This window comes from Myxine glutinosa, chromosome 4 (genome assembly GCF_964187855.1).
Source record: "Myxine glutinosa chromosome 4, kmMyxGlut1.1, whole genome shotgun sequence".
NCBI classification, from domain to species: domain Eukaryota; kingdom Metazoa; phylum Chordata; class Myxini; order Myxiniformes; family Myxinidae; genus Myxine; species Myxine glutinosa.
The window spans coordinates 111,236,475-111,252,083 of record NC_136264.1 but is presented as its reverse complement, the minus strand read 5'-3'; the positions used below and the strand labels follow the sequence as shown (position 1 = coordinate 111,252,083).

The 15,609-nt window shown below is 40.3% G+C and overlaps 1 protein-coding gene across 3 annotated transcripts in view; it reads left to right on the top strand.

The window, feature by feature from the left end:
- The window catches only part of LOC137425083 (dual adapter for phosphotyrosine and 3-phosphotyrosine and 3-phosphoinositide-like), a 38,811-nt gene that overhangs the window by 19,957 nt on the left and 3,245 nt on the right, over positions 1–15,609 (top strand). For all 3 annotated transcript variants that reach the window (XM_078776276.1, XM_068113110.2, XM_068113111.2), the window contains 3 exons: positions 9,228–9,290; positions 13,613–13,722; positions 14,658–14,745. In XM_078776276.1, the coding sequence (XP_078632402.1) occupies positions 9,228–9,290; positions 13,613–13,722; positions 14,658–14,745 (261 nt within the window). The remainder of the gene's footprint in view (positions 1–9,227; positions 9,291–13,612; positions 13,723–14,657; positions 14,746–15,609) is intronic.

Below are 15,609 nucleotides of genomic sequence, written 5' to 3'. Positions count from 1 at the left end.
ATGGTGGAATTAATGAAGGTAGATCAGGAAGTCTGTAACCTGACATGAACTCGTTTAGCGTATGTATTATTTATTATACATTACATGTGTTGGGGCTGGTAGGGCTGAAATGTCATCCTGATGTTTTGTATACAAGGTGAGAGATCAACCTGTGTGCCGTCCATCAGAAGGACATTAAGCTGGGTGTCCGCATCAGCGATTATTAGTTTGCGGGCATCAAATGTCCCACGGTGTCTCTCGTGAAGAGTCGGCGAACTATCGCAAATTCCATACACACCGAGTCATCAACTTTCATATCTTCCATGTGCTTGTTATCTGATTCCCCCAGGAAAATGTTTGTGTCTTCCTGTATGTCTTACTTTTAAAGGCTTAAATATTTTCCCATCCTGGGTTTTCAAAGTCCACGTTTTAACACAACAAAAAAGAAGAGAAGAAACAAAAGTATTGGAATTACATTTGGGGTTAATGACTCTTTATGGCCAGTGAAACCATGATTAATATGCTAGAGAAGATATCTGAAATCTATGAATGTTTCAATGGTCTTGTTACTGAGTCTTACATTGTCCTTTCTTCTGTTTTATTGCTTGTCATTGTGATTGACAGATCAATCTCCACTCTGTACTTCCTTGGAAATTGCATCACTAGCTTTGTTTAATTACATGTAGACAAATTCACATTCCTTCCCGATACAACAAATAAACAACAGGCATTTTAAGGCCATTTTCCCTGCTAGAGCGGGGGTTAGCCTTGCGGGCCCCATGACAATCTTCTCCATTTTGCCCTATTTTCTGCATCTCCCCTTGTTAACCCCCTTGCCCGCATTTCTTCTTCCACCATCTTTAGCCAAGTCTTTCTCGGTCTTCCCCATCCTCTACTTCCTTCTACATTCATTTCCATCATTCTTCTCAACTAGTCACTTTCATCCTTCCTCAACACATGACCAAACCATCTCAACCTGTTCCTCTTCACAGCATCCATCACAGGCTCTATTCCCATCATCTTTCGCAATTCATCATTTGTCTTCCTCTCTCTCAACGATACTCCGCACATCCACCGAACCATTCGCATTTCCACCCTTTCCAGCCTTCGTTGCTGCTCTACGTTCATTACCCGTGTCTCGCTCCCATAAATCATAACACTTCTCACACATGCAGCATACACCTTTCCCTTCAGCTTCAGCGACACTCTCCTCCTCGTCAGCACGCCACTCAGTTCTCGAAACTTCTTCCATGCACATCTCACTCGAGCAACCGTTGCCGAGTTTGATCCACCTTCTCCATTCAGCATGTCTCTGAGGTAGCAAAATGTTTTCACACCTTCCAGCTTCACGCCGTCTCCAAGATCCAACTCAAAATTTCCTCCATCTGCAGCTCCCTCTGTGCACACCTTACATTTGAATGTAGCTGCCACACTGGTTAATGACCCTCTCAGACCACTAAATTTTTGATGAACCCACTCAGCGCACATTGTACATTGAATGGAGGTCATTCTGACACCTTTCCTACACACAGCACACGGCCACTTCCCAGTTCTTTCCACCTCACCAAATGCTTTACCACTTGCCATCACCTTCGTCTTTCCGATATTTCGCACCATCTTCACATTACATGTACATCTCTCTCCACATTCCTTCCCTATCTGGCTGTAAATAAGTATCACAAGAAATTCAGAGGTTGTTCATTCACATTCCATTCAATCCATTCTTGACATTCTCCACTCAAGAGTTTTGTTTATAATCCACTGCAGAAATATGTGAAAAATGATGGTGCGATAAATGATGATGAGATGAGACAGCTTTTCTTCACTGCATTTCTATGCTCACTCGGGTACACAGAGAAGAATGCGAGATGACATTTCTTCACTTAGCTATTTCTAAAAGCACAAACCCTTGTGTCCTTCGGTGACAACAATTTATCGGAACTCTTAACCTTAAACACACACTTAATAGAGGATCACAAGTTCTAAAACAACCCACAAATGTATAGGGTGTCTCGGACATTAATCTAACTATATTCCACTCCTCCACAAATGGAACTAAAAGAGTCATTTCTGAACTAGAACAGCCATTTCTCGATAGAGCACATACCTCCACAAGGCTGAACAGTTTACGTTTTGTATCTCACTGATAGACTAGATCTGCATCCAGACCTCCAAAATGTTATCAGCTTCGACTTGTCACCTACCCAACGCATTCACGAAGTTTCATCCAAATCCGTCCACAACTTTTTGAGATATCATGTTGTATATCATTTTGGCCCGATCTCTCAATGGTGAAGAATCACTTTAAAAAACCTCGATGATATTCATAGTATACCTACCTCAGGCAGTCTTGAGAAGGACTTGGTGCAAGACAACTCTTCTGTTTTTTTTCTTCTTTGATCCAATATGGCTGCCAAACCATGTGACCAATGATGTCATCTTTATCAAACCATATTTCCCAGGGGTAGTTGATCAATAAGTTAAAGTTTCGCATCGATTGGCTAAGCGGTTTCAAATTGGCTAAGACGAACATTTTTTGCTTAGATCCAATTTGGCTGCCAGACCACATGACCGATGGCATCATAAATTTACATTCTCCAATATAATTGTTGCGTATATCATGCTCAAGAAATTTCAAACTGATCGGACTAAGCAAATTATGACGTTAAATTATGTCGTTAGATAAACTTGTCGAATTATGACATCATAATTAAGGCAGCAATGACGTCATTCTTAACAACACTTAGTCCCCATGCAGAGTTCTTTACAATGAGCCTTGTTTCAATTTTTTTTTTTTTACTCCACTCAAGAAACTCCATTATTACAGGGTTTTTTTTTCTTTTCTCCATGCACAGTGACACAAAACAACAGAATGACTCCTTTTCTATATTCAAACTGGTTGAATGAGTGATTTTTTTTATTGCAGATACTTGCAACTTTTGTCATAGGTGAGTTTAATTTTTTTTTTCCTTTTTTTTTTTTGTATACAGAATCGAGGCTCGTGAAAGAGCTAACATTTATCACACAAACAAATCAGACAAACAAAATATATAACAAGTACAAATACATTCAAAGTACACTGCCCCCATGCCAAATAATTAAATATCCTACAGCGCGGCATTGCCGGGGCGCCTCCGGCGCCCGGCAATACCGCAGTGCAGCTCATAGAGGCTGCATTGGGAGGGAGAGGTGTACACTAATTGATTGATTAATTGTATAATTAAAATCAATAAAAGATTATCACAAAATATTTTCTTAATCAATTGACTAATACCATAACAAAACCACTCGTGCTTCATCCGAAGATGTATCTTTTAGAAATGTAATCAAATAAGTCATTAATAAAAAATTAAATAATTAATTGATTCATCAATAAGTAATTCATCGATTAATCAATAAATAATGAATCGATTAAATGATTAATCAATTAATCAAAAATATCCTTGATAGCCACATCACTTGGTCACTGTCATGTCCAAATATTAGCTTCCCAGCTCCAAAGGTTCCTGAGATATTGGCCAAATGAGAAAGAAAATAAATAAATGATTAATAATGAAAATAAATAAATAATAATCATTAAAAAATTAAATTATCAATCAATTCGGTCACAGAACACATAAACCACCACCATTTCATCAGAATCTGTAACTGGGGAAATTTTTTTTTTTTTAGTAATTCATCGAATAATTAAATAATTAATCGATACATTGATTAATTGATAAATCAATACATCAAAAATATCCTTGATAGCCACATCACTTGGTCACTCATGTCCAAATATTAGCTTCTGAGCTCAAAAGGTGCCTGAGATATTGGCCAAATGAGAAAGAAGATGATATTCTTGTCTTCATCTTCATCTTCACCAAAGAAGGTCTTCATCAATGATCTCTCTGACTCTCTTGAAAATCCTCTCTATCTCTTTGATGACGACTCTACTCTCTATCGCTCCATTCCTCATCCCTCAGATCGGCAGTCTGCAGCCTCCTCACTCTCTGCAGACCTGGACAAAATCACAGACTGGTCAAACAAGTGGAACATGTCTTTCAATCCTGACAAATCTCACACTCTTACAATGTCTCTCCGAAAGGACCGACTGGACAACCCTCCCATCTACTTTCTCAACAATCCTCTCCAAGAAGTTCTGTCGCTCAAGCTTTTGGGTCTCACTATCTGCCATGATCTTTCTTGGGAAAACCACATTTCCAAGCTGGCCTCCAAAGCCAGTCGCCGACTGGGCATCCTCCGTCGTGCGAAGTCCTTCCTTGGCACACCTGAGCTCCTCACCACATACAAGGCTTTCATCCGCAGCTCAATGGAATACTGTTCCCCCCTCTGGGCTGGTGCTCCTGCCTCACACCTTGCTCGGCTTCACGCTGTTGAGGCCAAAGCTTTCAGAATCATTGGAATCTCCTGCGATGTAGTCAACACCGAGGGCCTTTCACTCACTCACCGCAGGCAGGTTGGTGGTCTTTCTGTCTTCTACCGACTCCTCTCCGGCCTTGCTCCCCCAGCTCTCTCTGTGCTCTGTCCCCCCAATATTCCTTCAGGTCGCACAAGATCTGCCTGCAACCCTCTTATGGTTAAACTGCCAAAGTCTAGGCTCTCTGCTCACCTTCACTCTTTCATTCCCCTTTTCTCCTGCCTCTGGAACAAACTCCCCCACTCCCTTCAATCCCACTCCTCCCTCCAGGTCTTTAAAACAGCTGTTCACCACCATCTCTTATCTTCCCCCATCGAAAACCTTGATCTTTTCTACCCCCGGTAATTCACCCCAGAGTCCTTGCAGTGTTCATATGTTTTATTCCTCTCCCACCTCCCCCCAAGTCCTCCCGATGTCCCTGCTCTCAAATGTTGTGTTTGTGTCCTTCCCCCTCTTCCCCCTCTCTTTTGTGCCCTTCCCACTCTCTCCCCATCTTGTCTGCCGCTCCCCTTGTTTTTTGTGTTTTGTGTGTCGGTTTGTCTTTTTGTGTGATTAATGTTAGCTCTTTCACGAGCCTCGATCTTGTATACAAAACAAAACAAAAAAAAAAGAAAAAGATAAATACATGATTAATAATGAAAATAAATAAATAATAATCATAAAAAAATTAAATTATAAATCAATTTCGTCAGAGAATACATAAACCACCACCATTTCATCAGAATCTGTAACTTAAAAAAAAAAAAAATTGTCATTCATCAAATAATTAAATAATTAATCGATTAATTGATTAATTGATTAATTAATAAATCAAAAATAGCCTTTGCAGCCAAATCACCTGGTCATTGGCATGTCCAAATATCAGCTTCCTAACTCAAAAGGTGCCTGAGTTAATGGTCAGAAGAGAAATGAAATTTAATTAATTAAATAAGTACTTAATTAATCGCTAATAATTAAATAACTCATCAATTAATTGATTAATCAAAAAACAAAAAATACCGTTTTTGACAAAGGACTTGCTCACTATTGTGCCGAAATTTCAGCTTCCTAGCTCAAAGGATGGCTGAGATATCGCCCGGACAAACAAACAAACAACCAAGAAAACAAACAACCAGAGTGAAAACTGAGTACTCTCTTTCAGCGTGCGTCACTGCCGAGCCCCCTTCGGTGCCCAGCAATGACGATTTGCAATGCCTGGAGATGGCATAGGAAAGGAGCGGTGTACAAAAAGAGGGAGCGGTAGACAAGATGGGGAGAGAAGGGGAAGCACACAAACACAACATTTGAGAGCAGGGAGATGTGTGGGAGGGAGAGGGCTTGGGGGAAGGAGGAGTGGGAAGGGGGAGGGGGGGGGGGTGGGAGAAGTATAAAACACAAGGACACCAAGGACTTCCAGGAGAGAAGTTGGTATTTCAAAAAAGTGAATTTGGGGTGAAATTAGCGGGGGTAGAAAAGATCAAGGTTTTGGATGGGGGAAGATAAGAGATGGTGGTGAACAGCTGTTTTAAAGACCTGGAGGGTGGAGTGGGATTGAAGAGAGTGAGGGAGTTTGTTCCAGAGGCGGGAGAAAAGAGGAATGAAGGAGTGAAGGTGAGCAGAAAGTCTTGATTTTGGCAGTTTAACCATAAGAGGGTTGCAGGCAGATCTTGTGCGACCTGTAGGAATATTTGGGGGCAGAACCCAGAGAGAGCTGGGGGTGGGGGGCAAGGCCGGAGCGGAGTCGGTAGAAGACGGAAAGACCACCAACCTGCCTGCGGTGAGTGAGTGAAAGGCCCTCGGAGTTAGCTTCATCGCGGGAGATTCCAATGATTCTGAACGCTTTGGTTTCAACAGCTTGAAGACGAGCTAGGTGTGAGGCAGGAGCACCAGCCCAGAGGGGAGAGCAGAATTCCATTGAGCTGCGGATGAAAGCTTTGTATGTGGTGAGGAGCTCAGGTGTGCCAAGGAAGGACTTCGCACGACGGAGGATGCCCAGTCGGCGACTGGCTTTGGAGGCCAGATTTGAAATGTGGTTTTCCCAGGAAAGATCAATTCCAAAGTAAAGGAGAATCACATGCTTGAAATCTAATTATTTATAACAACTTCTTAAAGGTACCAATAATTTTTCTTGGCCATTTTAGGATTTCTATGTGGAATAAGCTAAGATGTAGTAATTTTTTCAGATTTTTTTTGTTTTGTTCCACTGCAAACCAAAGAAATACATATGTGGAAACCAAAAGATTTCAAAATTTCAACAATTTTCTTAAAGAAATGGTGCATTATTTGAAAAAAGTGCAAGGGTGCCAATATTTTGGCCACGACTGTACGTATGCACGTACGCAGCTGATCGCTTAATCCCGTTTTTCGCTTCGTGTGCGCACTGTAACTAAAAATAATTTTGGTAAGCATCGGTGTCTGGATCCATATTTGGATCTTTTCCAAAATGAAATCCATTAGTGCTTGTCATACACCCAACCTGCCCAACAAATTTTGGCCAAATCCATCTACAACTCCTCGAGATATACTGTTCACAGCAAAGAAACAGACAGACAAACAGATAGGGGTGAAACATAAACTCTAATACATAAAAAACATAAATAACAATATACAGTCACGTGAAAACGTAAGTACACCCCATGTAAAGTTTTGAGGTGGACCTTGCAACATGACAATGACCCTAAACATACCAGTAAATCCACCAAGGAATGGCTGAGAGGAAAGAAATGGAGGGTTCTGGAATGGCCAAGTCAAAGCCCGGATCTAAATCCCATCGAGATGTTGTGGGGGGGATTTGAAACGAGCTGTGCATGCAAGAAACCCCTCAAACATCGCACAGCTGAAAGAATTCTGCATGGAGGAGTGGGCAAAAATTTATCCCAGTCGATGTCAGAGACTGGTAGACAGTTATAAGAAACGCCTACTTGAGGTTGTTTCTGCCAAAGGGGGAAATACCACCAATTAGAGCCAAGGGTGTACTTACTTTTTCCACATGCGAAATTTGCTTTTATGTTTCGTTAAATTATACAATGGACTACAAAATGTAAATGTTTCATGATATTTGTTATATTATATCACCTTTATCTATCAATATTGTTGAAATGAAGCTCAAATAGCTGTATGTTGAAATATGTTGAAAAAGTCAAAACTTTACATGGGGTGTACTTACTTTTTCTCGTGACTGTATTACAGTAAAAAAAACTTTCAGCTTTAGTTATTGTTGTGGTCTCAAGGGTATTGTCTATCAAATAGCACATTTTCATTGGAGAGGTAACTGTGAACCCAAGTGTCAAAAAACAGTTGCTTCAAGGGCCCTGACCAATAAGGGGCACCTGCCACACATCCACCATATTAAGGCAATCATTACACAGTTTTAGAAAACTTTGAAATGTAGCCGGGCAATAAGATATAACAATTAAAATCTAACTTCTGCTTTTAGTTACAGTCTGTGAAAGACAGAATTACCCCTCTACTAAAAGCAGTGTCAGCTACTACCCCCTTGCTTTTGCATGCATGAGCATACCCAGGTGCAAGTGCGTACACATGCGTGTGCGTACACACACACACACACACACACACACACACACAAATAATTTCGAAAAACAGGTGCAAATGGAAGATGCCACACAAGAGGGAGAAACGGCAACAAATACAGCCCCACAATTGCCAGAAAGATAAAAGAAATGTATGAAAAAAATATATCAAGAAATATACACCAACAACTGGGAGAATGACAAAAAAGCAGGAGAATACAAAAAAGATTTGGACAGAGTGGGGATAGACAAAGAAGGCTCATTGGAATGGCTAAGAAGAGGTCAGTTCAACTGGGATGGTGAATGAATCATAATAAATGCCCAAGATCCAGGACACTACACCAATGGATTTAAAAATAAGGTGGGACTAAGCCAGATGGACAAGTGTAGATTCTGCAAAGACAGAAACAGAAAGTACTAGTCACCTGCTCTCGGGATGCAAAAAACTATCAGAACAACTTTACACACAATGGCACAACAAAGTATGCAAAGTGATTCCTTGGCATATTTGCAAAAAAATTAACATCCCAGTTCCAGAAAACTCATGGAAACACGAACGAAGGGCAATCATTGAAAATGAGGACGTCATGCTCACGTACGACCTGATGATGCCATCGAGTGTGAACAAAGAAAACAAAGCATTGCATCCGGATATTGTACTCAAGAACAAAAAGGAAAAGACAGCATTGATGATTGAGATATCAGTACCCAACGATATTGGCCTAAGTAAAGCAGAAATCAAGAAATCGGTCAAACAACAGGACCTCAAAAATGAGATCAAGGAAGCTGAAGAGCATAAAATTATACAAGTGATAATTGGAGCAACAGGAATGATAAAGAAGAACATAACTGAGATTTTACAAACCATCCCCAGGAATATTACCACAAATTAACTGCAACTGGAGGCAATCTGGGGTTCGAAGACGACCCTGAAAAGAGAACTTGGAACAAAACTCTAAAAAAGTCGAACAGTTTGGTCCATGAACCATGATCCCTTACAGAAGCGGCGGTGGATAGTTTGAGTCCTGGGAGGACTCTGTCCCACCTCCTGAAACCCGTATATGGAGATAACAACCAACGACACACACACTACATGTAAATTATGTAAACGAAGGAGTAGGAAATGCTTTCCTGAAAATTGCGATGCACAAAACATGAGTATTTTTATCCTGTTGAAAATAAGCCAAATTTTGATCCGGACCTCCAAAAACGAAGTGAAATTAATAACATGAAATATTTATTTTCAATAATGATATCTGTGATGAAGGTTTCCGAAACCAAATAGCTAAGCTCTTAGTTATTGTTGATTTGTGTTACAGAATTGGAAACGGAGATTCTGCAAGTTAGACGGTGCTGAATTCAAATACTTCAAAGATATACAGGTATGCGTAACGAGTAAACTTTGCTGTTTCCTTTGTATATTTCATCTCTTTATCTGTTTTTTTTTTTTTTTACCTCTGCCACAGAAGGTGGATGGAGGTTATGTTTTCACCCCTCTCGGTTTGTTTGTCCGTCTGTCTGTTTGTGAACAGGATATCTCAAAACGTTTGGATGGATTCGCACCTAATTTGGTGGAGAGGTTGGACATGTAAAAAGGACAAAATGATTAGGTTTTGGTGAAGATCCAGACCGGAGTCGATAATTTTTTACAGTGATTTTTCACCATTGAGTGATAGGGCTAAAACTGATATAATGCATGACATCTCAAAAAGTTATGGACGGATTCGGGCGACACCTGGTGGACAGGTTGTGTGTGTGACAAGGACGAATTGTTTCGATTTTGGTGAAGATCTGAATATGGATTTTGGATACGAGAATTTTAAAGCTTTCAGTGATTCTTCACCATTGAGTGATCGGGCCAAAAATGATATGTCGCACAATATTTTAAAAAGTTGTGGACCGTTTATGACAAAACTAGGTGACGAGTTGGTTAGCTGCCAAGAACAAGCCAATTACATTTTGATTCATGTGCAGATCCAGATCCGGCCTTTTAGTGGGATACAAAACATAAACTGTTCAGCCTGGTGGAGATATGCACTCTACCGAGTGCCATTTTAGTTATTTTTATTGTTAAGGATTTGGCGGGTGATGAGGGGAGTTCTCGGTCCCACTTCGCAGCTGATGACCCTGAAGCTGACAAATCACAGATAACTCTGTGGCACAACAGGTTGCTAAGTAACCACAGACGCTGTCTGTGACGCTTAATGTTGGTAAGGTCCAGCGTCCAAATCCCGCTTTACCCTTCCGGCAAATTAATCACCCCAAATAAGGACTATGCTTCCCAATGCTCCACTGTTGTCAATCAAAACGGCCGAGCGATACTATATGTGGAACATTGGCAAAACGTCCAACCACATAACGAAACGGTGGGGCAGAATTACCTGTCACTAATTACACAGTATCTAACCAATGGAAAAAGATTATTCCGGCAGTTTCAAAAGCATTTTATAAAGATTATCCAAAAGCACGGATACACAAGGTAAACAGTGTCACAAAATAAAGCTCTTCCCCCTAGCACATAAGACAATTCTCAAGATATTCGTCAGTCAATGTTGTCACAGGGTCTATACACAGCTGTAGAGATCTTAGTCAGTCAACTCAGTCACCGGGTCTACACACAGGCGCTTCAGTCATACTGCGGCAACGAGATAAGAAACAGTGATAGACAGAGGAGAGAAGAAGACGGGCATATTGGCGGCTCCGCGCTCACCCAACACAATCCGGCGGGCTTACATTGTCCAACAAAAATATGAGGGGTGCTTGTGTTCTCTTTCCCAAGCCAGAGAGACATTGACTTTGACAAGAACATGATCAGAGCACCCAAAATGGACAGAGGAGGAACAGGAGATGGAAAGTTGGTCATTTCCAGGTCCAGATAATGACATACTCAGCTTGTCATCCTTCTGAGGTCGGGGAAATGAGTACCAGGGTACTAGGTCCTATCTCAAGGAGGTTGGTGGCAGGATTTGCACTCCGGCTGCCATAAAAACACCTCATTCCGTAGCACTCACAGTGGTGTGTGTCAGGATGGTGCTGAGCAGTCGTTCAAGGATGCAGCGACATGCTGATCCAGCGTACGCTCCCATGTATATATATATATATATATATATATATATATATATATATATATATATATATATATATACATATATATATATATATACATATATATATATATATATATATATATATATATATATATATATATATATATATATATATATATACGTATATATATATATATATATATATATATATATGTATATATGTATGTATGTATAGATATATATATATATATATATATATATATATATATATATATATATATATATATCTATATATATATATATATATATAATGACATGTGATCAACAATCAGTAGTGTACGCTTGCTTGCAGAGATCCAGGTTGGAAAATGTCAGTTATAGAGATTAATGGAATTTTATGGTTGTTCATCTTCCTCGTACAGTGATTTCAAATGAAATTTCTTACCATTGAAAGTTTAAATAAGTTACCCTTGTAAATGAATGATTGCAGTTGTTTTATTTATTCTGCTATGACAAGCAGGGTATTTTCCAACTGTGCCTCATTGGTCTTTCAACTTCCACACCAAATAACCTGCCAAATATTTAAGTTTTGATGCTCATCTCATTGTTTTTTTGGAATAAACGTGTAACGAAAAATAATAAGTGACAAAAATGGTACTATAATTATTGCATGACCGATGTTGACGACGAGAATGGTATATCGAAAGGGGTGTTCATAATTCATTGGTGTTTAAAGATCGAAAGAATCTACAGACTTGGCATTTAATATGGAATATTTTTTTGTGGGGGTGAACTTACTTTTCAAGATGACTTAGAACCAAAAGTTCATTGGAATTATGTTGAAATTATTCTAGATTTTGTTAATGTGACCTTTAAAAGAAACGAAAACCACATTTGACATTTCGAAGCAAATAAATTGATCCTTGAAAGTGATGTAAACTGATATTGAACTCAATTCATGGACAGTACTGTGTTAAACTTCTGTGCGTTTTCCAGAAGTATCTCTTTATTTTGCAGATTAGCCAAAAATGTTTTTAACAAAAACAAAAGTTAAATTACGACTGGGATTACGGACAGTAAAATTACAGTTCAGTACTTCGTGTAACCCCCACGAGCATTCAGGAGAGCACGTACATGTTGAGGCATGCTGTTCACGAGATTTGCCAAGGTTTGGACAGGAATCGCTTGCCATGCAGTGACAATAGCCTGCTGCAATTCACGCACAGAGGTCGGCTGCTGGTCCAAGTGGTCGATTTGACGCGTTAATTCTGCCCACAAGTTCTCTATCGGATTCATATCCGGGGACATGGCAGGCCACTCCATATGCTCCACACCACGGTCAGCAAGAAAGTGTTGGATCATGCGAGCACGATGAGGTCGTGCATTGTCATCTTGGAATACAAAGTTTCCTCAAAAGGCTGCACGAGTAAATGGAAGCAATGTTTCTTCCAGAATGGCCCTGTACTTGAACTGGTTCAGGTTTCCATTCAGAACAACCCGGTCAGTTTTGCCCCCTGCATGAAAAGCAGCCCAAACTGTCACCCCACCACCTCCAGCTTGGACTCTTGGCACTATACAATCTTTGTTGTAGGCTTCATGCACTTGTCTGGACACTCGGATGCGGCCATCTTGAAGATAGACCAGAAATCTAGACTCGTCACTGAAGATCACGTGATTCCAGTGTCCTGGCTGCCATTGACGGTGCTCTCTGGCCCACTGCAATCAGTGCTGGCGGTGTTGTCTGGTCAGGCGTGGCTTTCTCAGGGGACGCCTGGCACGATAGCCTGCTTGAACCAGTCGTTGGTTGACTAGCCTTCTGGATACAGGCACATTTGTCAGTTGCTGCCACTCAGCCCTAAGCCGATTCGCTGACTTGGTACGGCCATTGCAGACTAACCGGTGCAGCTGGCGATCATCTCCCCTTGTGGTTCTGCGTGGACGTCCTGGCCTCGGTATTGGAGTAGGGACACCCCTCTGAGCATTTCGTTTCAGGATCTTTGACATCTGACCTTGAGTGATGCCATACTGCCGAGCAATAGCACACTGTTTCATGCCGTAATTTCGTAAAGCCACCACTCCATGACAAACAGCATTGTCGAGTTGACGGACCATCTCCAGAGGAAGCGGCAATAACTTTTGGAGACGTGCAGCAGTTGTTTTCCACTAATACAGAACGCAACAACCCTTGTATACCCGACTGTGAAGCCAATCATCAAATGCACCTGTCCGTACATTTTGCCACGCCACCTGTGATATAATCCTGTTGTTGACTTCTTGCTGCGACGGACAATCAGTGACATGGTTCTTTTAACAAATAAATCACCGAAGTGTAAAAGAAACTCACCAGATTGATATACTGAGTTAAGAAAGTAAACCCAAGTCAAGAAAAAAAAAATATTCCATATTAAATGCCAAGTCTGTATTAAGGAGGTCAGAAAATTGTTTATCACCAACCTCCCTGTAAATATTTGATCAATCTAGTTTCTTGTACCGGTGAATAAGGTTGGAACAAAAGTTATTGGGATGGGGAAAAAACTTGAATTGAGATTTCAATTGGTCTGTCCATTTCCCTGCTTTGGCACAAGCATGCATTTTACAACAGGCTTATTTAGCTATCAAATAACAGACCGAATGGTCTTTCTTTTGTCGCCTCACAGGAAAGAAACGAAAAAAAATGCTTGGACCTGAAGACATGCCTCGGTGTGATTTGGGATCCATCCCGATATGGCAAAAGCCCAAGAAAGTTCAACGGAGGAAGAATCTTTTGGTATTTTCATTTGATACAAAATACAATGTTAGGTCTTGACCTGTGAGAGCAAACATAACTATCCTGGTGATTTATTCTCCCGTGTTTGCTGAAAAACTTTTGCTCATCAGTAATGTCTTCACAAAGGATGGTGGTGGGGCGGTGGTTGCATGCAGCTCCTTGAAGCTATAGTCAAGAATGGCGTTATGGTCAGAATGAGCCCGATGTATGCACAGGCAAATTGTTGTGAAGAAGGAGCACATCTCTCAGCATTTGTCTTTGACTGCCTGACACAATTGATGCATGAGGCTGGCATGACATTTCCCCGTGATTGGTGTTTTGAGAGACACATAATCAATTAGCACAATATCCTTGGCATCCCAGAAAGTCAAGAGCAGCTAAGTGTTGGGTGGGAAGTTTATTGGGTGGTGGTGATCCCTTGTGCTTCCAACATGAATACCCCAATTTCAATATCCAAATGGTGAAGGCATGGTTTGTCACCAGCTACCAAACGACTGATAGGATTGGTTGCATCTTCATTGAACAGTTGGAGAAGTTTGCAACTTGATGTGAGCCATCACTGTTGATCGTAATTGTTGAGGTTTTGGGGGACTACAGCTTGAAGAACACGTGAAAGCTCTTTCATCCAGAGATGTGACTAAATTAGTTGCAAATCCTACTATATTAAATAAGGAAATTATTTGTGGGTATGTACGTTAAAAGGTTTGAACTTAGAAAGGTTGAAGGTTTGAGCTTACCTGTAGGCTAGCTGAATTTGATTTCTTAGAGCTGCATATTCAAGTAGGTAATGAAATAATACTGATTCACATTTACAAGTGAAAGGTGGTAAAAGTTGCAATAACATTAAAAATAAACTGAGGTTAAGTCCAAACTTTTACTCATAACTTTGCTTTTGAAATACTTTGGCAATGAACACCCACTTTTCCCCCTTCCAGTCTTGTTTTTAAAGAGAGGACATATCACATGTATGGAGACGATGAGATTGCATCTGAAAAATGGAAGCAAATTCTTGAAAAAGTCCTGGTGGGTTAACTAAATGGTTTAGAAAAGCCATAAACATTCTCAATGCTTCTTAATAACCCTTAAAAGTCTGTTTATATATCTCATTAGCCAATTCTCCCTGTTTTTGAAGAGCAGCACATGACTGTAAGAGACATCCACGTACATGAGATTCAATGTAAATGGGTCTCTTAGAGAAGTTAATAAAAATATAAGATAAAATGGTTAGTTATCCACCGTGAATGATTATAAAATGCTGACGTTTTGAGCTTTACCCTTCATCATAGCAAAATAGGCCGCTTGCTGCTCTTCAACAACAGCGGAAATTGACTTCTGAAACTTTGAAATACAATGTGTTCATGTAATATTCACATCAATTGTTCATCCAGTGCATTGTTAAAGCACAGATGCAATTTTGGGACTTTTACTGAAAGTATCTTAAAACCTGACATTTATGAGAAATTATTGAAAACTTATTTCTTTAATTACAGGCACAACAGTAATTGCATTGACCATAGGCATAGTTTGACTTCTCTATTTGGGGGGCAAGGGCTTAATATTAATAATGGGTAGCTAGGTCTGACTTCCAAAATCACCGTTTGTTAGTGTAGTTACAGTGTACGTGAAATAACAAATACAGTTTACGTTCATTATTGTTACTCACGTTTAAATATGGAATGTTTTTATTTTAATTGTAAACTACTGAAAAAAAAAATAAGGTGGGGGCACTGCCCTCTCTGCCCCCCCCCCCCCGCCCAAACTCCGCCGGTGGCATTGACCATATTTAACGCTCTGCTGTAGAATAGCGGGATGGTTATACCTGTTGTATGGTTTGTTTCGACAATTAGTGGCTCCAATTTGAATGGTACCCAAGAGTTTCTTAGACTG